Consider the following 25982-nt stretch of genomic DNA (forward strand, 5'->3'; position numbering starts at 1 on the left):
CTATTACAGGCTGAAAAAAAAAAAAAGCCAACCGCCGGTAAAAGAGGCTTTTGTAAGCCTTGCATGGGTGAGCCCTAAGCGTCATCCAGATAGGGTTGAGATCTGCTTTGAGACGTACTCGCTGATGCCTTCCTCCGCCCGACTCTTTTCACATCAGTTCTCAGAGTTACCTTTGTATTGTGTCACCTGTGCCGCCCTGCCCTCCTCTCCCCTTACAGGAATCCCAGTGCAGCACAAAGACTCACAGGGCAGGGCTGGGCTGTACCTGCCAGGTGGTCACATGACACACTCAGGTACAACTGCCTGCACAGTAGGCTTTGGAAAGCCGTGCTGCCTGACACTCAGATTGTCACACAAACAAAGCGAGCATGGCTGATCCGGGGGTCCCTCCAATGCCGAGCCCTGCCGCCGTCTCCTACCCCGCTGCCTCCTATACCTTGCCCACCGGCATAGAAGTCTTTAGGACCTACACAGGAGCCTTCATCTGCCTGGAAATAGTAAGTACAAGCACAATCATGATCACACTGCTTATCTAATATGACAGTGCAAAGAGCAACAATGTGCTGCAAGCAAAATATACCGTTTTAGCAGATTAGAACAGCCTTTCTCAACCTTTTCAACACAGAGGAACCCTTGATATAACTTTCTGGTCTCAGAGAACCCCTGCTAAAAATTACTATATCTACAACTCATGATACATCAGTGTGATGGTCAGTGGGAAGAATGTTCCTTACGCTTGTGGACACTGAGAAGAATTACCCACTTTACAAATAGCTAAAAAGATCAATGGAGGCAGTTGGAACTTATCTGACTGAGAGGCAGAAATTGCTCATTTCTCAAGGAACCCCTAGCAACCACTGGAGGAACTCTAGGGTTCCATGGAACCCTGGTTGAGAAACCCTGGATTAGAACATCCAGGAAGATAAATGACGGCTGATTATTGTTTGTACCTAGCTGTATTAAAATAAGGATACCCCTATCAGGAAAAAAATGCAGGTTCAGGGCTCTGAGGATGCTAGGTTTGGAAGAAAATGTTGTGTTTTGGTTTCAAACTTGATGGACACAGGCTCAATTTACAAAGCTAACACACCAGCATATGGATATATATATATTTTTTTTTTTTAATAAAGTGACCGTTATTTTCAATTGAGTTTAAGGAGACTTGAACAGTCACATGGGTAAAATTAAAGGTACTTTAGGTACAGTCTGAATGGTATGGAATTAATCCCCAGAAATACTCACCTCCACCTTCCAGAGATGTGGTGGTAACATCCCTTGCCAGGCCACTTTTGGGAGACAGGTGTACAGACCTAGGAATTTAGGGCAGAGATTTCACCAATGCCCCCATAATGGGTGCATCCAGGTGGGCAGACCTGGGAACCCAACATGGAGATTTCACCAATACCCCCATAATGGACACATCAGGTGTGCAGATCTAGGAACCCAGCACAGACATTTCACCATTACAGTCTCCAAGAATAAAGCGCTGGTGGTTTAACTTTTCTAAAACAACCATAAAATGAAATATTCGTTTCTGGTGGAATGACCCTATAAGCACCCAGCTACAGCAGCAAGATCTTCCAGGAAACTGTATATGATGAGGACATCTATGCTATTACATGCTTCTTGCCTGATATTGAAGTTAGGATGATCGCTGTTGTCCCTGTGTGTAGTATTTGGGATGTATTTTGTGACTTATGTATTCATGATCTGTTAGCAGGAGGTGGAGCTACCATCAGGCCAATGAGTTAGATGGACCAAATATTAGACCCCTTTCACACTGAGGCAGTTTTCAGGCATTTTAGCACCAAAAATAGTGCCTGAAAACTGCCTCTCAAGCCACCCCAGTGTGAAAGCCCGAGTGATTTCACACTGCGGTGGTGTACTTGCAGGACAGGAAAAAATGTCCTGTAAGCAGAATCTTTAGGGTGGTTTGGGAGCGCTGTATACACCGCCCCTCCACCGCCCCTGTCCATTGGCCTAAAAAAGCGCTTCGGAAGCACCGCGTCACGGGCACTTTTAATCCCTTTTTAAGGCCTGCTACCACCCTATAACAGCGGTAAAGCGCCACTAAAATGCAGCTAACGACGGCACCACCCCGGTGTTAAAGTAGCCTTACTGCTGACATCCCCTACTATTTATCATCTATTTGCTGGTTAAAATTAAGGCATCAATTATAGCATGTTGTTTTTACAAGAGACTCTTATGGAACTGTGCCCAAACCTCTCTGAAGGCTTTTGCTCAGTAGTATGTCGAGATGAGCTTGGGCAACCTTCAAACCCATTTCTATCTGAACATCAAAATCACACTTTTTTTTTTATGCAGTTTTGATTTCCAGGTAGAGATGAGGCTGGAGAATGCCCAAGCTCATGTCTAGTAGTCTATGTAGAGTCTGTAGAGCCTATGCTGCCTCCACTAGCTCATGTCTAGTAGTCTGTAGAGTCCAAAATAGTGTTTGTAGAGCCTATGCTGCCTCCGCAGGCTCATGTCTAGTAGTCTGTAGAGACCATGCTGCCTCTGCTAGCTCATGTTTATATTATTTGATTTATTTATTTCAGGTACTTATATAGCGCCGTCAATTTACGCAGTGCTTTACATATACATTGTACATTCACATCAGTCCCTACCCTCATATGTCAGTAGAGTCCAATGTAGTGTTTGTAGAGCCCATGCTGCCTCTGCTAGCTCATGTTCTTTCTAGAGTCTGTAGAGCCAATTCTGCCTCCACTAGCTCATGTTTAGTAGTCTGTGGAGTCTGTAGAGCCCACGCTACCTGAGCTAGCTCATGTTTATAAGTCAGTAGAGTCCAATGTAGTGTGTGTAGAGTCCATGCTGCCTCCACAAGCTCATGTCTAGAAATCTATAGAACCCATGCTGCCTTCAAAACCTCATGTCTAGTAGTCTGTAGAATCTACTATAGAGTCTGTAGGGCCCATGCTGCCTCCACAAGCTCATATCTAGTGGATTGTAGAGTCCAGTGTAGTGTTTGTAGAGCCCATGATGTCTCCATAAGCTCATTTCTAGTAGTCTGTAGAGCCCATGATGTCTCCACAAGCTCATGTCTAGTAGTCTGTAGAGTGCAATGTAGAGTCTGTAAAGCCCATGCTGCCTCCACTAGCTCATGTCTAGTAGTCTGTAGAACCCAATGTAGAGTCTGTAGGGCACATGCTGCCTTCACAAGCTCATATCTAGTGGATTGTAGAGTCCAATGTAGTGTTTGTAGAGCCCATGGTGTCTCCATAAGCTCATGTCTAGTAGTCTGTAGAGCCCATGATGTCTCCACAAGCTCATGTCTAGTAGTCTGTAGAGTCCAATATAGAGTCTGTAAAGCCCTTTGCTGCCTCCACAAGCTCATATCTAGTGGATTGTAGAGTCCAATGTAGTGTTTGTAGAGCCCATGCTGCCTCCAATAGCTCATGTCTAGTAGTCTATAGAACCCAATGTAGAGTCTGTAGAGCCCGTGCTAGTTCCACAAGCTCATGGCTAGTAGTCTGCAGATTCCAATAGCGTCTACAGATCTCATGCTGCCTCCACTAGCATATTTATGACTAACATACAGATAATCATCATCTGATATTATTTGTAATAAAGGGAGTGGCTCTTTGACGATAACAATTTGTATTGGCTACCACCTCCCCCTGCTACTGAATTCTCATGATGTTATCTGTTATTATGGTAAGGACATGACAGACATATAAGGAGTTGGGTAAGCTGTAGCAACAACATTTTTTAATCGGCACAATCTTTTTGAAAAGCTGTTAGGCTATGCTAATTTAAACTGACCCATGGATATAGCTATGCAACACAGTAGTTTATTTGTTTTTAAATGTTACCTGGTTACATTACATTAAAGTTGGATTCCATTGTACAAAAACTTTTATATAAATGTATACCTCAGCAGACACAAAGGATATAAATCTGCTTTGTGTGCACCAAATGCCTTTGCAAACCCAGATATTACCTTGTGAAAGTAGCATTGGCATCATCACTGGGCTGTGCAGAGAGCAGAGCTGTGGGAGGGACACAGAAGACTCCACCCACTACAGGGTGCCTGCATAAACCTACAGGAGGGTGAATACAAGACCAATCACCCTGCACAAGGAGCGAGAGCAGCAGTGACTAGTCAGAAATGTTTCACCCCAAATTACTGTACAGATCTGGATGAAATGCACAAAGCACACTAAGATTTAAATAGGGAATACACCTGTGTCTTCTATTTAGACACTATTTGCTTATCCTGAATTTAGGCTTTAAAGCCTGGCTCCAATTTTGAAGAAAAAAAAATAGTGAGCCAGCATGTAAAAAAAAAAAAAAAAAAAAAAACAACCTTCACTGTAAACCTCACCTCTGGTGTTACCCCTCCACACTTAGAGCTATGCAATCCTCTAAGGGTACTCTTTTGGGATTCATGATGCCCACATCATCCAATTAGCATCCTGTGCACCTAGGCTGTCATGGACACGCCCCCTACCAGTATGTCGCCTCCCTGGCATGGACTGGAAGTACTATTATAATTATTATTATACAGGATTGATATAGCGCCAACAGTTTGCGCAGCGCTTTACAACATGAGGGCAGATAGTACACTTACAATACAAATCAATACAGAAGGGATCAGGGCCCTGCTCATTAGAGCTTACAATCTAGAAACTACTAATGAATAGAATGGTACTCACACATAGTTACATGTGTAAAAATATGCCTCAGCTGGAGGAGAAGAGAAAAGACTCATGATGTCACATGAGCCACCAGAAAGCTGATAGGTTTAAGGTATTTATTCAAGCATATTGCACATCCTAATCTGCCCACAGGCATAAAAAAAACTGAGGAAAGTGAAAAAATATCGCTGGACCCTTAGGGTTATCTCACTGGTATTGCTATCTTATAGTGTCAATATTGACGCAAATAATCTGGTCCCTGGGCAGGCAGCTTCTACACCCCAGAGGATCCCGATGGTCCCTTTTGCTTGTAGGGTATTATAACAAAAATGGAAATTGAAGCACCACACCAGTACTTAAAGCAGAGTTCCAGGCTTTTATTGAATTTCAAAGAAGTTCCAAAAAAAAACGGAACAATTGTACAGAAATGGAAAACGACCATGTGCAAAGTTGGTACAAAATATATAACAATTGTACAATAATGGAACAAGACCATGTGAGTAGTTGGTAAAAAGAAAAACAATTTACAGGTAATCTCCCACATGAACCAATCAGACTCCATGCAAAAGAAATGAGCAGGGGGTGAAAGTACAAACAGTATTAAAGGGCTCTATTCCCGGGCCCCCCCCCCCCAACTCACACCACGTACCCCAAATGGGAGCCTGCTGTACACAGGTGAACTGGGGTGATGACCAAGAGCCATAGAGAGAGGGCTAGGCCACTCTCCCTACCCCCTTGGGGTTCCAGGCTTTTTTTTTTTTTATTAAAAGCCAACAGCTACAAAAAGTTTAGCTGCTGACTTTTAATAAACAGACACTTACCTGTCCCACGGTCCCGCGATGCGGCCCCATGGAGCCCCACTTCTCTCGCGTTCCTCTCCTCGGCGCCTCCATTGAAACTGTGGGCACCCGGCCATGACAGCTCGCGGCTTCGCACTGCCACGCTGCACTCTCCCAGTGGACAGGCAATCTTCTGGGACCTGTCACGTGTCCCAGAAGATTGCCAAGAGGGATGGGCTGCCTAGGGGGAGAGGAGAAGTCGCCAAGGTGGCCTGTAGGAGGAAGTGGGACAGGAAGTCCCTCTCTAAAGAAGGCACTTGCCCCCCCCCCAAAAAAATGACATGCCAAACATGGCATGTAAGGGGGTGAGGAGTGCTTAAAACAGAAGTTCCACTTTTGGGTGGAACTCCGCTTTAAGAGGTTGTGATACCACTTTATTCTAATAAGAATTGGGGACGATCCAAAGAGTAGCAATCACATTTTGGGGTCCAAAAATTACCCCTTCATCAGGGCTTGATTGGAAACAATGTGAATAGACTATAAGTGAACTGGACCTTGAAAGTCATTTCTTCCAGTGTGATCACAAGCACAGGTGTTATCAGTTGGTTTGACATCCAGCGCTGACAAGGCCTATAGTCTACAGCAGTCGTGTGACCATGATGTCACTTTTTGTCTTAAAGCCCAGGACTTTGGATGGGGGAAGCTGCTGCGATGCATCACTGTATGTTTTGAACCTGTAGGCCCCAGGACTTCAAGTCGCTGGTGCTTTGCAGCATTTCCCACTGGCAGTAGACATAGCCTGTAATTTTACTGGGTGACGACGGGACCTTGCAAACATTCCGCGTCACTATTTATACAACAGAAGCACACAAGAAGTTGCAAGCATTACCACCATATTAGGAGTCTGTGGTTAATATTTTCTCTTTATTACAGGAGCCATAAACCCAACAAACTATGGGATAAACAATGGTTTTGCTACTACTACCAATATAAAAAGCATGCACAAATGTATTTAAAGCCCATGTCTACTTATTATTATTTACATTTTTATTATAATTAATATTCATATTATAATTAATATTATTATTTATAACAATTTAATTAAATGCACACCAACTGTAAAATTAAAAATGATGCTCTGGCTGCAATACTTCCCTCTTCTCCGGTGTTTTGCGATTCAGCACCTGTCCTCTTCCAGTTTGAATGAGGCCTGGTATCACCTAATCCAATGACTGGAGTGCAGGGCATTGGTGATCCACCTCATGGGAAGTGTCACTAATATTCCCTACAATCACAGTGTGGTGATGCATAGAATGGTGCTAATGTCAGCAATGCTCTTTGCCTGCTTGAGGACCGCCCGGCGTCGATGAAAAAGAAAGGGATCCTGCTCATTATATGTAGGGATGGGCATGTGGGTGAAGTTGGACTCTAGAAAATAAGCTTTTTATGGTAGTTTACTTTTTGGATTTGCATAGCCTTTACATTCTTTATCTTGTAGTCTGCAGTTGGAGCAGACTCCCTCAACCAGGGTTCCATGGAACCATAGCGTTCCTCCAGAATTAGCGGTTCCTTGACCTGTAGTAGGTTTCTCTCCCATCTACAATGACCACCAATGTTAGGGAGTAAATACTTTAGGTGTGCAGCATTCTTCTTTCCTTTATTTGAAACATTCTACAACTTACTAAATGTACCGGGAGCTGTAGATATCATCATTTCTAGAATGGGTTCTCTGAGACCTTGGAATGATTTTGAGGGTTCCACCAGGGTTAAAAGGGTGGGAAAGGCTGAGTTAAGCTGCATCTTCAGAATTATGCTGTGATAAGTCATCTTTGAAATGAAAGAGGTGCAGAATGTTTGTCTTGGAATAGTGGAGAGGATTGTGATGTAAACCGATACTGTGGGTGCAGAACTGAAGAGCGTTGTGCACTGTATAATCTGCCGTATTGTACTCTAATAATCGGCTGTTTGTGAGTATCCTTGATTCAGTCCACATAACACCTTAGAATAAAGTTCATCTACTTCTCCTACCTGTAACACAATGAAGAGAGACTACGATGGCTGGCTGGTTGCCTTAAGCCACGTACACACGATCGGATTTTCCGACGGGAAACGTTGGATGTGAGCTTGTTGGCGGTAAGTCAGACCGTGTTTATGCTCCATAGGACATTTGTTGTCGGACTTTCCGCCAAGAAATGTTGGCTAGCTCGGAATTAAGGACGAGCTGGAAGCGCTCGGTCTTGTAAAACTAGCGTTCGTAATGGAGATATCACGTACGTCTCTATGTTCGTAATTGTTGGCCAACATTTGTGTGACCGTGTGTATGCAAGATAAGTTGGCACCAACAACCTTTGAACAAAATTCCACGGTTTTGTTGTCGGAAAGTCCAATTGTGTGTACGGGGCTTTAGACTCAACATCAGTATGGCTCCAACAAGCACATATTTTTATTGCGGCATGAAAAGTTGCAGTGTTGTCTACAATACTGTCGCCAATCACTGCACTGTTAATTTGGACATCAAATTGGGTGTCACGACGGTCACGTGATCGGAAATCTTCCAATTGGAAGCAACGATCAGGACCTTTCTGTTAGCTGCCAGTAAAAATGCCAGGAGCACACAGGGTGCGCGTTCTCGGCACAGCTGGTTTTGCAATGTTGCACGCAAACATGCGGCCGCTCAACGCCAAGGCCCACCCACCGAGAGGCCGCGTATTTGCGTGCCGTCAGCTCCAACAGGTTATATGTATATACACCCCCCAAAAAATGTAATACTACAACTTACTAATCCTCAAAAGTGGTGGCTGCACAAGTTTTTTTTTTTTTTTCAGGCTGTTTTCCCTTAGTTTAAAACCTGCTGATCCAGCCAGTAACACACTTCCTGCCTGCACTCTGTCTGGACGAGCAATGGAGATACTTTTGGAGAGCAGCATTTTCATCCTGAGGAGAGCATAGTGTTAGATCCAGTAGAGGGTTTAGAAGGATCCAACAAACACATTGAGCCCCAGTTCACACTGATGTGATGCAGGAAACGCAGCGATTCCTGGGCGTCTCCCGCATCGCATAGCAATCGCACTGTGTTCATACAATCTGCTGCGGGTGTCAATTATAAGTTAACCCCAAAAGCAGCGCACAAAGCGCAGTGAGTTTGCCTGACCCAGATCACATGGGTGAGAACGCACATGAGATCCGGTTCCAGTGCAAACAAACAAAAATAAAGCTGCCTGCACCTTTTTTCATACGGATACGGTGCAATCTAAGCCATACAAAATGAATGGGCTCAAATAGCACTACACAGAATCGCATGTGATTTGCACAGGAATGCGATGCAATTCCTGTGCAAATCACATGTGATGTGAACCGGGGCTAAAGCCAAACTCCAGCTTACACTTTTTAATAGGTTACAGAAACAGTTATTTTTTTTCTTTCTTTCGGGATAAATGTTTTGGCAAAATGAAAATAGCTGACCATTGTAAGCACCCCTGTCAGTGGAAAATTGTTTGCCTCAGCTTTCTAACTTCCACTTTTTTGGACAACTTGGTCTGATAAAGAAAGTTGAAAAATAACAGACTTAAAATGGATGTAAACCCGAAATTTATTTATTTATTTATTTATATCATACAGTAGAGTATAAGATTTCCTATCATTTGAGCCCAGTTTTGCCACAAAGAGTTAATCCATCTCTGAGCAATCCCCTTTTATTGTTCAGTGAGATAAAACTTGACAAATAGAGAAAAACTTTGTCAAATCCTCCCCCTTGCTGTGAGTGACAGGTGATTTACATCTTGTGCACTAGCCTAAGACAGGCATTATTTTTTAATTCCCTCCCCCACTCCTTTCTTCAGCAGCTCTGCAAGGATTGGCTGTTCCACACCTCAGCATGATTTGTCATGCTGAAGTCATGTGGTTACTTTCCTGTCTTTTTACTGGATGTTAGAGATCATAGCAGAAGTTCAGTGTAAGAAATACACAGGAGAAAATGCATATTGACAAGGGGAGTGTAGAGGTGGGCGGGGAGTCTACTGACATCACGACTCCACCCACCGAGCTCCAGACAACAGACCCGCCCACAGAATCTGCAGTTTTTCGGGTCTCATAACAGACAGAGGGGAGACATTTGACAGGTAAAGATACATGCAGGAGACATGTATATCCTTATAGATAACCCCTATGGCAGGAGTTTAGAAAGGATGACATTGTGTTTACATCCACTTTAATGGCTGGATTACCAGGTCAAAATAAAGGGAAAAAAGCCCCCAAAAAAGAAAACTAATGTAACCACCACAGCTAGGAATTGGTATGCTGCAATATATTACATTTTTTGTGTGTGTGTGTTTATTGTCACTTTAAATGTGATAACTAAATTACAGTGCCTTGAAAAAGTATTCATATACCTTGAAATTTTCCACATTTTATCACGTTACAACCAAAAACATGAATGTATTTTATTGGGATTTCATGTGATAGACCAACACAAAGTGGCACATAATTGTGAAGTGGAAGGAAAATGATAAATGGTTTTTAACATTTTTTTACAAATAAATATGTGAAAAGTGTGGCATGCATTTGTATTCAGCCCCCTTTACTCTGATGCCTCTAACTAAAATCTAGTAGAACAATTGCCCTCAGACATCACCTAATTAGTAAATAGAGTCCACCTGTGTGTAATTTAATCTCAGTATAAATACAGCTGTTCTGTGAAGCCCTCAGAGGTTTGTTAGAGAACCTCAGGGAACAAACAGCATCATGAAGGCCAAGGAACACACCAGACAGGTCAGGGATAAAGTTGTGGAGAAGTTTAACCACCTCAATACAGGGCACTTACACCCCCTTCCTGTCCAGGCCATTTTACAGCTTTCAGCGCTGTCACATTTTGAATGACAATTGCACGGTCATGCTATACTGTAACCATATGAAATTTTTATCATTTTCTTCACACAAATAGAGCTTTCTTTTGGTGGTATTTAATCACTCTTGGGTTTTTTTTGTTTTTTTTTGTCTTTTTGTTTTTTTTGGGTTTTTTTTAGGAAAAAGTTTTTCTTAGTTTCTGTCAGTAAATTTTGTAAATAAGTAATTTTTTCTCCTTCACTGATGGGCGCTGATGCGGTGGCACTTATGGGCACTGATTAGGTGGCAATGATGAGGAGGCACGAATATGCCGCACTTATGGGCACTGATAGGTGGCGCTGATGAGCACCGATAGGTGGCACTGATGGTGGGCACTGGTGGGTGGTACTGATGGGCATTGATGGGTGGCATTGATGAGCAGAAGTGATGGGCAGCACTGATAGCCTGCACTGACTGGCATCACTAATGGCCACTGATTGCTGGCAGTTGTGGGCACAGATTGGTGGCAATTGTGGGCACTGGTTGGCAAGATTGCTAGCAGTGGTGGGCACACAGTTCTGGCACTGGTGGGCACTAATTGTAATCAGGGCACTGATGATCAGTGCCCTGATTACATTCCTAGCTGTCCCCTGTGAGGAGATGCCGCTGATGGGCTCTCCTCTCCTCACACTCTGTCAGTGTGAGGCGAGGAGAGCCGATTACCGGCATCTCCGTGTTTACATGTGACTGGCTGTGATTGGACACATTACACAGATCGGGGTTGCGCCGTGTCCTAGCAACTGGGGGCACGCAAGAGCAGTCGTTCTGGGAGGCCGTCATATGACGTCCACCCAGAACGAGAGCCGCGATGCCCAGCCGTCATTTGACGGCCAGCGGGTGGGAACAGGTTAAAGCAGGGTTAGGTTATAAAAAAATATCCCAAGCTTTGAACATCTCACGGAGCATTGTTCAATCCATCATCCGAAAATGGAAAGAGTATGGCACAACTAGAAACCTACCAAGACATGGCCGTCCACCTAAACTGACAGGCCGGGCAAGGAGAGCATTCATCAGAGAAGCAGTGAAAGAGGCCCATGGTAACTCTGGAGGAGCTGCAAAGATCCACAGCTCAGGTGGGAGAATCTGTCCACAGGACAACTATTAGTTGTGCACTCCACAAATCTGGCCTTTATGGAAGAGTGGCAAGAAGAAAGCCATTGTTGAAAGAAAGCCATAGGAAGTCCTGTTTGCGAGAAGCCATGTGGGAGACACAGCAAACATGTGGAAGAAGGTGGTCAGATGAGACCAAAATGTAACTTTTTGGCCTAAAAGCAAAACGCGAAAAACTAACACTGCACATCACCCTGAACACACCATACCCATCGTGAAACGTGGTGGTGGCAGCATCATGTTGTTGGGGTGATTTTCTTCAGCAGGGACAGGGAAGCTGGTCAGAGTTGATGGAAACATGGATGGAGCCAAATACAGGGCAATCTTAGAAGAAAACCTGTTAGAGTCTGGAAAAGACTTGAGACTGGGACAGAGGTTCCCCTCCCAGCAGGGCAATGACCCTAAACGTACAGCCAGAGCTACAATGGAATGGTTCAGATCAAAGCATATTCATGTGCCGGAATGGCCCAAAGTCCAGACCTACTGTAAATCCAATTGAAAATCTGTGGCAAGACTTTGGTGTTCACAGATGCTCTCCATCCAATCTGACAGAGCTTGAGCTAACATGACAAAATATGGAAAATTTCAAAGGGTATGAATACTTTTTCAAGGCATTGTATTTTTTTTTTTTGTCTTTTTTAATATCTGGTAACTCTGCCAGTAACATATTTCCTTCCTAGAGTGACAACGCTTACTCACTATACTGAATCTATGAAGAAGCAACATTGTTCCCTGGGACAGGAAGAGTATTGGGACTACAGAACGCCCCCTCCATCATCTCCATTACATAGAGGAGAGGTGTTCTGCAGTTCACCGAAAAAATGGGAATAATTCTATGTTATTAGTGCAGCAGTGGCAGAGTATACAGGACATTATGGGCTTATTGGATTTCTTGCAGGATCAACTGGTATTTTTTGCACTTATAAAACAGCTATAGCAACACTTTCAAATGTATATTTAATGGACAAAAAGGGAGCAAATAAGAGAAGTCCATTATTAGGGTTTGCATACACTTTAAGACCCCTTTCACACTGGAGGCGTTTTTCAGGCGCTTTAATGCTAAAAATAGCGCCTGTAAAGCGCCTGAAATAAGCTGCAGCTGCAAACCCAGTGTGAAAGCCCGATTGCTTTCACACTGGGGCGCTGTGCTGGCAGGGAGTTCAGAAAAAGTCCTGCAAGCAGCTTCTTTGCAGTGCATTAGGAGCGGTGAACTCACCGCTCCTAAAGCGCCCCTGCCCATTGAAAACAATGGGGCAGCGCTGCTATAAGGGGCGGCTTTAACCCCTTTTCGGCCACTAGCAGGGGTTAAAACTGCCCCGCCAGCGGCCGAATAGTTCCTCTAAAACGACGCAAAGCGGCGCTAAAAATAGCGCCGCTTTACCGCTGACGCCCACGGCCAGTGTAAAAGGGGTCTAACTGCCATTGCTTATTGATACCAGGTGTTGTCTAATGTTTTCTAAGTCAGACCATACACAGTGCAAATATTTCCTGGACCCACGGGTAGCAGAAAATAAATTTGCATGATTCCCCCATCAACATAAACTATGTAGAGGGTTCTTTACTGTAAGAGCGGCAAGGATGTGGAATTCCCTTCCACAGGCGGTGGTCTCAGCGGGGAGCATCAATAGCTTCAAGAAACTATTAGATAAGTACCTGAATGACCGCAACATACAGGGATATACAATGTAATACTGACATATAATCACACACATAGGTTGGACTTGATGGACTTGTGTCTTTTTTCAACCTCACCTACTATGTAACTATGTAACACAGACAGTGCTGGCAGGGGAATCCCTCCTGCTGAGCAATCGTCTGCTCCTGGCGGGGGGTGGGTAGGGGAAGTAGTCCTCGCCGGGAGAAAACAGTGATTATCGCTAGCGGCTATAGCAGCCACTAGCGATAATCGCAAGAGAATCTGGCAGGCTGGTTATACCCAAGCTGATCGATCAATCAACTTGGTACATTCAGCTTGCCCATGGATTCGAGATTCGATCCATGTATGGCCGGCCTAAGTATAAGACATTGCCATAATACCAGGAGTTGACACTTTACATAGTTGCCAGAGGCTGGGCATGTACAGTACTATAGACATTGCATTTAAGCCAACATTTGATATTTACATTAGGCTACACACGGTGTTAAGATAGCCGTGCGCTCCAAGCCATTCTGCAAATATTATAAAGAGATAAGAGAGAAGAAAACCTATTGCCACCATATACTGCAGTTTAAAGTGCACGTCAAGGCAAAATAAATCACATTGTGCGCTTCCTATGGACAGCACATACAGACAGGTTGATGAAAGCGTGCTACTGTAATTGATTTGGATTTGCTTCCTCTGTTTTTTTTTATTTGTGGAGTAAAATGTGTTTTCTGTATTTTTTTTTTTGTGCTGTGATAATTCCTGCTTAATCCACTGTGCCAAAAGCATTATTGATGGAGATTTATTCTTTGTAAAGCCAAACATAGAAGCATAGTATTAGTATAGATCTATGTTTATCCCAAGTGTGTCTGAAGCCACTTACTGTTGACTAACTCCCTACCTCTGCTGGAAGTTTATTCCAAGCCTCAACTACCCCTTCAGTAAAATAATAAAATAATACTTTCTAAGATTAGTTTTGAACTTTTATTTTATTTATTATAATAATCCTAATAATAATAATTTATTTTATTTTGCTCCAATATTTTTATTTTTATTATACCTAGTTCAAATACATCGGCCTCACATGTGAACAGAAAATATCTTACCATTGAACATAGTACATTAGATTGAACATATATAACCGGTTGATTGGTAAGCTGAACACATTTTTTAGTACCTGCTGCCTACTCTTTAACTACTTCAGCCCCGGAAGGATTTACCCCCTTCCTGACCAGAGCACTTTTTGCGATTCGGCACTGCGTCGCTTTAACTGACAATTGCGCGGTCGTGCGACGTGGCCCCGAAACAAAATTGACGTCCTTTTTTTCCCACAAATAGAGCTTTCTTTTGGTGGTATTTGATCACCAATGCAATTTTTATTTTTTGCGCTATAAACAAAATAAAAGCGGCAATTTTGAAAAAAAAAACGCATTATTTTTTACTTTTTGCTATAATAAATACCCCCCCCCCCCCAAAAAATATATAAAAAAACATTTTTTTTCCTCAGTTTAGGCCGATACGTATTCTTCTACATTTTTTTGGTAAAAAAAAAAATTAAAAAAAAAAAAAAATCGCAATAAGTGATTGATTGGTTTGCGCAAAAGTTATAGCATTTACAAAATAGGGGATAGTTTTATGGCATTTTTATTAATAATTTTTTTTTTTTACTAGTAATGGCGGCGATCAGCGATTTTTATCGGGACTGCGACATTATGGCGGACACATCGGACATTTTTGACACATTTTTGGGACCATTGTCTTTTATACAGCAATCAGTGCTATAAAAATGCACTAGTTCCTGTGTAAATGACACTGGCAGTGAAGGGGTTAACCACTAGGGGGCGGGAAGGGGTTAAGTATGTCCTAGGGGAGTGATTCTAACTGTAGGGGGGATGGGCTGTGTGTGTCACTACACTGACAACGGCATCTCCTCGTTCGTCCTCTCCGTGAGGCGATCGCAGGTATCCCCGTGGCGATCGAGTCCGCGGGACCTGCGACCCGACTCACGGACATCGTGGCAGGCACGCGCGCGCACATGGCGGCAAATTCAAAGTAACGTACGGGTATGTTACTTTGCGCAGCCGTGCCATTCTGCTGACGTATATCTACAGGAGCCGGTCGGGAACCGGTTAAAGGGGTTGTAAAGGTAAAAATTTTTTCACCTTAATGCATTCTATGCATTAAGGTGAAAAAACTTTTGACAGTACCGCCGCCCCCAGGCCCCCCGTTTTACTTACCTGACGCCTCGAATCTTCGCTGCTCGTCCTCGTCATCTTCATTGCAGCTCAGCCTGGTCGCTGATTGGCTGCAGTGGATGGATTGAAAGCAGCGCAGCTATTGGCTCGCGCTGCTGTCAATCACATCCGATGACGCGGCGCGCCGGGGGCGGGGCCGAGTGATACAGCGAGCGGCTATAGCCGCCGGCTGTATCACGGGAGCGCGCCCGCAAGCACTCACCACCGTGCGAGGGAGCTCGCATTAAGGTGGTAAATGCTTGCGGGAAGGAGCTGAAACAGCCGCCGAGGGACCCCAGAAGACCAGGTTCGGGGCCACTCTGCAGAACGAGCTGCACAGTGAAGGTAAGTATAACATGTTTGTTATTTAAAAAAAAAAAAAAAATACCTTTACAACCCCTTTAAGTAGTAGACAGGTAATATTTAGAAGCCTCCAAGGCTCTTTTGGAAATTAAGTTTGTTTGGCTGGACTTCTCCTGTGGCTCACAGGAGTGTAGTTCATTTTGCACACCTGTGACCCATTTTCAGAAGAGAACGGGCTCAAGTCTGCTGTTTGCTGATGTCACAGAGCCGGTCCGGGCTGGGGCAAGTTTGTGACACTGGAGTCGGGATCCGCCCACATGCCTGGACTGACACCTGGCTCAGCCTCTCAGCGAGCCGCTGAGAGGCTGAGCCGGCCGCTCCCCACCCCCTCCACAGCCCAGCGCTCCAGTGAGCGTGAAGGGGGCAGAGCAGAGAGCTGCTGACGGTCACCAGCTCTCTGCTCAGGGAGCTGTGAGAACCGAGCAACCTGTGGTGTTTGATCGCTCAGTTCTCAGTGTTAGAGCCGGCGGGGGGACAGATGCAGCATCCACCTAGGGAAGTATAGATCAGCAAAAACCCTAAACCCCATACTAAAATTGCTCCAATGTGGAGCAATGGTATTAACTAAGATAGCAAAGCAGAAGGGGATTCTGTTGGTACTTCTGAAGTTGCAAATGGTTTATCTGTTTTAGAATGGAGTATACTAACTAAGGCCTGGTTCACACTTATGCATTTGTATTTGTATGTGTTTTCAGTTGTACACTGCAGTCCATTTAACATGGTTTCCTATGGGTCATGTTCACATCTATGGATTTTATGGAAAGGGCCAGGGACTTTTTTTCTGGTTTACAGTTCCATGGGCTTCAATGGATCAAAAACATGCATTGACAACTGCACCTGAAATATGCATCAACTACACCCTACATAGGTGTGAGCCAGGCCTAAAGGATGATCATCAGTCCCAAAATCCAATTTATTTCAATATTTATAATTTAGATCTGCTGTTCAAATGCAACTGCTCCCTCTGTTGCAATTTAATCTCTTGATCCTTGAAAAAGTGGTAAAAGTTACCAGTACTAATGGCCCAATTTTGGTGATTTATGTAACTTTGCTGCATAGACACCTTGACAACTACCCATTATCAGTTAAAGTAAACTGGAAGCTGATGTGGGACCAATTGATGAAGCTACCTGGTTGGAGATCCGAAACTCAGTACTATTTTTAATTATCTTCCTCCCAATGACTAACATGTTTGTTATCTATGCAGCAAATCAGATTACTCTATTATTGACTTGGATTGGCAAGAGAACCCATGTTATAACCGGTGCAGTCCAGATGCTAGGGTTTTTAATCTATTTTCTCTGGAGATGTACCAACACCTTTTTCGGTTATTCTTCCCTGTCACTACCTCACATATATACTGGGATTTACCAATCTGCTTTATGCGGGAATACTTTTATTTTTTAAGTCTTTGGAGAGGGTACAGGTGCTCTTTAGTACGTAAAGTACAATGCCTTGAAAAAGTATTCATACCCCTTGAATTTTTACACATTTTGTCACGTTACAACAAAAACATAAATTTATTTTATTGGGATTTTATGTGATAGACCAACACAAAGTGGCACATAATTGTGAAGTGGAAGGACCATTATAAATGGTTTTCAATTTTTTTTTACAAATAAATATGTGAAAAGTGTGGTGTGCATTTGTATTAAGTCCCCCTGAGTTAATAGTAGAACCATCTTTCGCTGCAATTACAGCTGCAAGTCTTTTTGGGGATGTCTCTACCAGCTTTGCACATCCAGAGAGTGAAATTTTTGCCCATTCTTCTTTTCAAACTAGCTCAAGCTCTGTCAGATTGGATGGAGAGTGTTTGTGAACATCAATTTTCAAGTCTTGCCACAGATTCTCAATTGGATTTAGGTCTGGACTTTGATTGGGCCATTCTAACACATGAATATGCTTTGATCTAAACCATTCCATTGTAACTCTGGCTGTATGTTTAGGGTCGTTGTCCTGCTGGAAGGTGAACCTCCACCCCAGTCTCAAGTCTTTTGCAGACTCTATTGATTAAAATACAGAATTGCCCTGTATTTGGCTCCATCCCTCTTCCCATCAACTCTGACCAGCTTCCCTGTCCCTGCAATGGGTTTCTTTTTGTAAAACTAAAAGGTACATTTTGGATAAAGTGATGAAGTGGAGAGGGATTAGAACACCTGTCAGGTTAGGGAGATCAGCCCTCTCCATTTGTCTTGTTTACCATTATTGCAGAGAGTGAAAGTAAAAGGAAATCCAGGAAAACGGGAAAAGAGGGGAAATCTTCCATTTGAGACACTAGTTCTGGTGACAGAACTCATTTTAGGGATATTTTCACTCACTTCCTGTTTTGGCTATGGGACAGGAAGTGAAGGGAAATCTACCCAATTTGAAAAAAGATGGCAAAAAAAACTTGAGGGTTAAAACCCTATACAAACAGTACACAAGACGAACGGTACTATAGATATTGATGAAGCTCGGCCCCTATATAGATGAGAACTCCCAAAAACACACATTGCCCATGGGACTTTGAAAGAGTTGCACCAAACAAAAATAAATCAAAACATCATTAAAAAAAAAAAATCACATTTTTTATTTACATATTATTAAAACCATATTCAAATTCCATACAATATATCCTGATGATATATGATCACACATATACATAAAAAGATGACAGATTGATATCCTCTAACTCAACACATTTCGTGAAGCAAAGTGCACTTCTTCAGGAGATAATTGTATTGGATGGAATATCTGCAGAGAGACCATGTCATTAATCTACTGAAAAAAAAGAGCAATAAAGTCATTAATATTCAGAAAAAGTGGTAAAAAACACATGACATCAACTGTATATACAATCCTTCTCCCTCCCTTACTCTCCAAAATGAAAGAAAAGTTTTGCCTTTATTTCTACTTTAAAATTGCCTCATGTATTGCATGGGCATGAGTTTTAGTATATATATGATTTCTGAATATTGCTTATAAACTCTTGATTTTGTATTGAATCTCCTTGTACTTGGCTGTCAAATGTTGTGTTCACATTTGTTTGGGGTGGGAGTGTCGTGTGTCTTGGGGACCTTGTTGAGGGATCTGTCGAACCAAAGGATGACCTTGGTTGATTACCATGCATTTTACAGTAAAATATTACAGAAAATATTGGCATTGATTGGCGAGCTCTGTTGATACTTTATGCGTGCATAGCTTTATCTCTAAGTATTTGGTGTAGGCACAAGTATAACGTGTTGGTATGAAAAAAATGCAGCTTGGACGTCACCACTAATGGTTTGTTTAGGTTCTGTAATTTTCACATAAAAAGAAACAGCTTGTCTATAGCTGAGCGCTGGGTTGAAGCCAGACTCAAAGGGCAGGGCACCGATACTTTTTTTGGCTTGTCTGCAGGATCCTGGTTGTCAGGGTAGTTCACTCACTGAAACAAAAGGCTGTGTTATCCGATTTATGTTGTTGGTCACACAAGTGATGTTTTTGAAGGTAAAGAATTTAAAGCAAGACCAGCAACCCAATGAATCAACTAATTTTAAGTATTGCTGACTTTCACATAATACCGGGTGTGGACCCGATTCCATACTACAATTTGATGAAACACTCTGCTAGGGATAGTTTGCATTTAAAGAAAAATAATCCCAAGAAAATTAGGAAAAAAAAAATATTTAGGGCTTGTTCATGTTTTTATTAGGAAAGTGCATGTTGAGACCATTCACACTCAGTGCTTGTGCATTTACGCAATGCAAAGTGGCTCTGTGTTAGGGCAACCCCTTCATCAAACAAAACATAGCAATTCTGAAATAGTGCAGACCTATGCAGTTAAAGGAAGCTGAATGAGGAGTATTATTTGTAATGATGGCATGATATTTTATTAAGGTGAGTCTAGACTGGTGGCCATGGTGAATGGTGGGCAATCGCCACAGCAAACTTTATGCGCACATTTATGTCCCATAGTAAATTGTTCCTACCATCAAATGGCAAGATGGTTCCTTGGCCAAAAAGTTTTCAGTCCTCTCCTGGTTCTCAATCTGCTCTGCCTGCCATTACAATACGTCCCAGCTGTGGAGTATCTAGCATATTTGATACCCAAGGTGGATATTTTTTAACATAAACCACCTTCCCCAACACTACTCAATATTTAAAACGTTATTTTCATTAATAATCATTAAATACTGATAATGGACAGAAGAATTAGAAACAGTGAAGATTTTCTTTATATTAAAGTTTTATATATAATAATGTTGGTAAATAAAATACAACTGAAGGTTTTACGCACACATAGTACTCCTCAGCAAAACATGGAGATAATAATAACAAGCTAAATAAACCAGAATTCAAGGTTTTAATGGCAAAACATAGTGATTATAGTGCTTTGATAGTGATCAGCCTACAGGAGACTAAATTATAATATGATCCTCTAAACAGCTGTGACTTCACATTATGTCGGCAAACAAATGGCAATCCTGGCAATACATGGGCCCTAGATGGGAGAGTGTATGCAATACACCGGCAATAATCAGCCAACTGTTACAAAATACAAGCAGTGAATAGACAATAATTACAATACATGCACAGAAAACAGCTTGTGACAATATGCGGGTAACTAATGCACAAACATGACAATATGTGGGTAACAAATGGGTAATTATGACTAAATTGGGGAAGCAAACAAGCAATGGGAACTATATGGGGGGAGCAATTGTGACCATATGCAGACAACAAATGGGAAATTGCGATATACTGTATGTCCAAAAATTTCTCCTCCCCCACAAAAAACCCTCATCAGCAAAAATCCCCTCTCCCTCAGCAAAGCCCTCAACCAACAACCCCCCTCTTCCCCAGCCCAGTAAAACCCTGCAACAGCAACCCCCCCGTCCTATCCTAGCAGGCACAGTGGTGCCTGATGGCAGAGTGAGGGAAGCTTTCCTTCAACTGTGTCATGTGGCACATCATAGTTGATCAAGAGATTAGGAGTGCTTTCTTCAGCTCTGTCCTTCTGCTATATCTGATGTGTGACTGGGCTGCAGAGCAGAGGATGACAAGGCAATGTGCATCCACAGGGCCGCTGATGAGGCAGTACAACCAGTCCTGTTGTACCGGGCCCAGCCCCATCACCTCAACAGGGGGCCCGGGCTGCTTTATACTTAATGGGGTTGTAAAGGTCCATGTTTTTTCACCTTAAAGCATCCTATGCATTAAGGTGAAAAACACCTGTCAGTGACCAGCCCCCCCCCCCCCCTTTTACTTACCTGAACCCTCGAACTTGTCCAACAGGGACGTGCCATCTCTCTACTAGGGAGTTATCGGCTGTTGATTGGATAGATTGATAGCAGCGCAGCCATTGGCATGTGTGAGGAAAGTAGAGCCAATTTGACAGGGCACAGTGAGTACAGCATTTACACATCAGTGCCCATAAGTGCACCCTAATTAGTGCCCATAAGTGCAGCCTTATCACCACATATCAGTGAAGAAGAAAAAAATACTTATTTGCAACATTTCAGAACAGAAACTAAGAAAAACATTTTTGTTTTTTTATTTTGCAAATAAAGTGCCCGGCCTTGAAGTGGTTAATAGATACCTTCCAGAGGTATCAGATGCCACTTTCCCCTCTGTGCGCTGTGGTTCCATCTTCTGATCCCTATTTCACAGTATTGACACTTAAAGGGGTTGTAAAGGCTTGTGTTTTTTCACCTTAATGCATGCTATGCATTAAGGTGAAAAAACACCTTGCAGTGACCGGTCCCCCAGCTCCCCCGTTTTACTTACCTGAGCCCCGAATTTCCGTCGGCACGTCCCCGCCGTCCCTCTCTCCATGGGTTCCCGGCTCTTGATTGGATAGATTTATAGCAGCGCAGCCATTGGCTCCCTCTGCTGTCAATCAAATCCAATGACGCGGCCGCCGGGGGACGGGGCTGAGTCCTGCATTCGGTGGACACCGAATGCTGGACTCGGGAGTGCGCCCACAAGGTAACCCCCCCTGGGAGAGCGATTCTCCCAGGGGGTTATCTGATGTGGGGAGGAGCCCAGAGAGCTGCTGAGGGACCCCAGAAGACCAGGTTTGGGGCCGCTCTGTGCAAAATGAGCTGCACAGTGGAGGTAAGTATGATATATTTGTTATTTAAGTGCTTTTAGTGTTACTTTAATTTCTGCCTAAATAAATAAAATAATTTTGCTAAACCACACCCCTACTCCTACTTGTTTACCAGGATGCAATTACATGTTCTTGGGCCCCATCAGGTCAACAGAGGGGCCCAGGAGGGACTTTTTTCCAGTTTCAGGGTATAAGCAGATAAGCCTGCGCAGCACATTGCACTGCACTTGTTATAGTTCCGGCCGCCCTCCGCTTATTCCCTGGTGAAGTGATTCCTTTGCACACTGCTCCCTCAGTAAGTGCCGCGAACTGAGAGAGGGAGAGACTGATATGAAGGGGCCAGACGGCTGAAGGGGAGCAGCATGTAAAATCCAGGTTGGTGCACAGCTTCAGGCAAGCGGCAGCATACACTGCAGGCAATGACACTGGGAGGAAGGTGTAGTCCACCAGATCTCCCACTGTGTACTCATGATCATCATCAGGATGATGATCACAGCACAGCAGGTGCTCTATGGCTCTGTCACAGCGTGTCACATGGCTGTTAGGTGCTGACCTAAAGGGGTAAACCTATGTGTTTTTTCACCTTAATGCATCCTATGCATTAAGGTGAAAAAACACCTGTCATTGACCAGCCCCCCCAGTTTTTCTTACCTGAGCCCTCAAACTTGCGCTGTCTCTCTGCCCGGGGTTCTTAGCTCTTGATTGGTTAGATTGATAGTAGCGCAGCCATTGGCTCCCACTGCTGCCAATCAAATCCTATTGCTATGAACGCCAAATGTTGGACTCCAGAGTGCGCCTGCAAGGTAATCCCCCGGGAGAGCGCTTCTGTTATCTGTTGCGGGAGGAGCCACGAGAGCCGCTGGGGGGACCCCAGAAGAGCAGGTTCGGGGCCACTCTGTGCAAAATGAGCTGCACAGTGGAGGTAAGTATGATATGTTTGTTATTTTAAAAAAAAAAAAGGTCTTTACAATCACTTTAACTTATGGCTGTACTGTGGGTTACAGATCATACTGTAGCACAGTACAGCCATAACAATGTCAGCACCTAACAGTCATGTGACACACTGTGACAGAGCCATAGAGCACCTGCTGTGCTGTGATCATGAAGATGCTAGTTTACACTTGCATAGCTTCCATCTGTAACTGATTTCGAGGGACTGTCCCTGATTTGGAGCAATGTCCATCTGTCCCTCATTCCTCCTCATTTGTCCCTCATTTTGGTCTGATCTATATAGTTGTATATAAAATGCACTTTTTATCTATCAAAAAGTGTTTTCCAGCGCAAAACCTTTCATCCAATTTCTAAATTGCTGCATTTGTAAATTTCAAAAGCCAATATAAAGGAATATTAGTGGTAAAAAAAAAGCACTTGTGGGTTTAACCAATCTTGTTTTTTTGTGAAATTCTCCTTTTAAGGGGGCGTGGCAAGGGGTGTGTCCTATACCTACATACTTTTGCTGATAGGTGTCCCTCATTCCCATCTCAAAAAGTTGGGAGATATGCACTTGTGTTTGGGGGGGGGGGGGGGGGGGGGCAGGGTAGTAAAAACACATAGCTGAGGGGCCCCTTCAGGTTAGCTGTACATGCCCCATGATTTCTAACAGCGGCCCTGTGCGTCCATCAGGGGGTGCGGTCCCAGAGCACCCCCAATCACGGCTGTACCCAGGCAAGACATGCTCTCTAGGAACATCAATGAGCCCCATTTCTCATTTCAGCCATCCTTGCATAGTTTGTGCATTCTTGATAGTGGATCCATGTACTTTGTTCTTACAGTCCTCCCTCTATTGTTCTGCACACCCAACCAAACTGCTAGCAGAGCAGGGTCAGTTTTTTAGTTCTAGGTGTACCGATGTAGAGTCTACTAGGGCAGGATGAGCGGTCAGTAGAAGAAAATTAGCTTAGAGGAAGTATAAATTCACCCTTGTAGACCCCTAGATGTACATGCAAAAACATAAAGCAGATGGTGATGGGAATGAACAGAATGGACAATGAAGGAAAAATCATCATTTAGCTCTGGAGGAAAGCAAGCTTTTAAGTGAATCCACCACAATGTGTGCCTACCTGCACATTATGGCAAGAGCAGCAGAATTATAGTTCCACTTTAAACTACAATATACTGCCTGCTGAAGTAGAGCCATCATATTTAAATGTATGATCTTCCAAATTAAAGGAAAGGGAGTTGCTTGCCATGTTGCTTGGTCTTCAGAACCTCGTTCCCCCTCTCAAAGAACACCGCAAACCCCTCTCCCTGCAGTTCTTTTGCTGGATTTACCTGACATTCACAGGTGGCCAGATAAAGGGGAAAAATAATCACAATAATTGCCTTTTGTGGGATGAGGAAGGAATTTATATTTCCCCCGCTGGAGCATATTGGACCATGCTTTAAATGGGAATTTTTTGCCTTCCTCTGGATCAACTGTGGGTATAGGATTTTGTATGTGGAGGTTTTCTATTTATTTTTTTCTATTGGTTAAACTAGATGGACTTGTCTTTTTTTTTTTTCAATCTATGTAATTACGGTATGCCCCAGGCACCGGCTCACGAGTACTTAAAGTCATGCAAGTGAGGCACTCCATCTGAAATACAGAAAGCTGAGACCTATGGCTTCAATAGAAATTCTTCATGGACAGCAATGTTCCTGGTCACACAGGTGTGGCTTCTACTTGATGTTCTGGTTCATTCATTAAGAGTAAACTGAAGATTTCTGCTGTAGACCATGTAACTTATTAATATTAAACCACATACACGCTTATCTCTGAATGCTTCACTAGGCACATACCTTGAGGGAAGATTAATGGAGGCTTACATGGCCTTTTGTAAAGTACAGCTCTAATTACAATGTAGGTCATACCCTACACTGGGAAATCAATGGAACGTAATGGATGATTTATTTGTGATTTGTCTAACTATTTAGTCGGAAGCTAACTAGACTGTATACAGTAGGAAGGATTCCTAACGTAACTTTACAAATCTGCATGATCCCGACATGTCACAATATAGTACCGGTATAAATATATATGTTTTCAAAAAGGCTGTACCTTTTATATAAAGAAACCCATTGTTGAGCTCTAGCCCAGTGTCTTTGTTGAGGCTAATGCCGTGTACACACGAGCAGACTTTACGGCATACTTGGTCCTGTGGACCGGAGTCCATCGGACAATTCGATCGTGTGTGGGCTCCAGCGGACTTTTTTATGTATTACGCTATGCTATTTAATTTTTTTCTGGGATGATTTTATAACGTGGAATCAACGCTAACTCGTGGTTCAAGTCAATTATCGATTCATCTTACTGTGACTGGTTCTCATCAAGGCCTTGGCTGGGTTAAGCCACCTGTCTAATTGGCTTACGTTCTGGTAAGCATGCCATTTATAAGTTGGGGATACACTTCGTTATGTCAAGTCACTGAGTGTTATTATTTGAAGCATTGGAACATCTACTATTTTGGACTTTAATAAGCACATCACAGAACGTTTTGATTTTGTGTTTTCTGGGTTGTTCAATATTTATTAATTTTTAGATTTTTTCAAATATTTATATATTTTTTTAGTTCATACTGAAAACTTCACCCTTTTAGTTTTTTAATTTTCTAGCACAGCTTCTCTGCTTCTTATCTGTTTTGTGTATATCCCACAATAAGCTGCTGCTCATTTGATTCTTCCAAGCGCAGTTTTTCTTCCTTTTTTTTTTTTTATTTTATAACAAATGCTGTTGATTTTATCACTTTTCTGTTTCTTGTTCTGACACTTCATTTATCAGTAAACAGACGGGTGGGGATTCGACTCTCCTCTGCTTTTGTCCTTTTTATAAAGCCGCTATTATTTTTGGCAGTTGATGCTTGTTTTGTGTTGCTGAGTCTGGGTCGGTCTTGTCATTTCCCCCGGAGCCTCTGCTTACCTGATATGTATATCCACTATTCAATGCATTGTGGACAGTCTCCTCCAGCCTAATAACCATATTTAAAATTGATAGTGAATTTTTTTTTTTTTTTTTTTAATCAGAAACTGATTTTTTTTTGTTTTTATATTTTTTTGTACACTAATTTAACAAAACATTGTTATGCCCCCTATACATGGTCGGATTTACCGACGGAAAATGTGTGATAGGACCTTGTTGTCGGAAATTCCGACCGTGTGTAGGCTCCATCACACATTTTCCATCAGATTTTCCAACACACAAAGTTTGAGAGCAGGCTATAAAATTTTCCGACAACAAAATCCGTTGTCGGAATTTCCGATCGTGTG

General features: G+C 43.0%; 1 protein-coding gene across 1 annotated transcript in view; it reads left to right on the forward strand.

Annotated features, from left to right (window-relative positions):
- Positions 1 to 235: 235 nt before the first annotated feature.
- Positions 236 to 25982, forward strand: part of MAL2 (mal, T cell differentiation protein 2) — an 83796-nt gene continuing 58049 nt past the window's right edge. The window contains exon 1 of the mRNA XM_073632197.1: positions 236 to 497. Coding sequence (XP_073488298.1) covers positions 369 to 497 — 129 coding nt within the window. The 5' untranslated portion in view covers positions 236 to 368. The remainder of the gene's footprint in view (positions 498 to 25982) is intronic.

The sequence above is a fragment of the Aquarana catesbeiana genome, linkage group LG05 (genome assembly GCF_042186555.1).
Source record: "Aquarana catesbeiana isolate 2022-GZ linkage group LG05, ASM4218655v1, whole genome shotgun sequence".
In the NCBI taxonomy this organism is placed as follows: domain Eukaryota; kingdom Metazoa; phylum Chordata; class Amphibia; order Anura; family Ranidae; genus Aquarana; species Aquarana catesbeiana.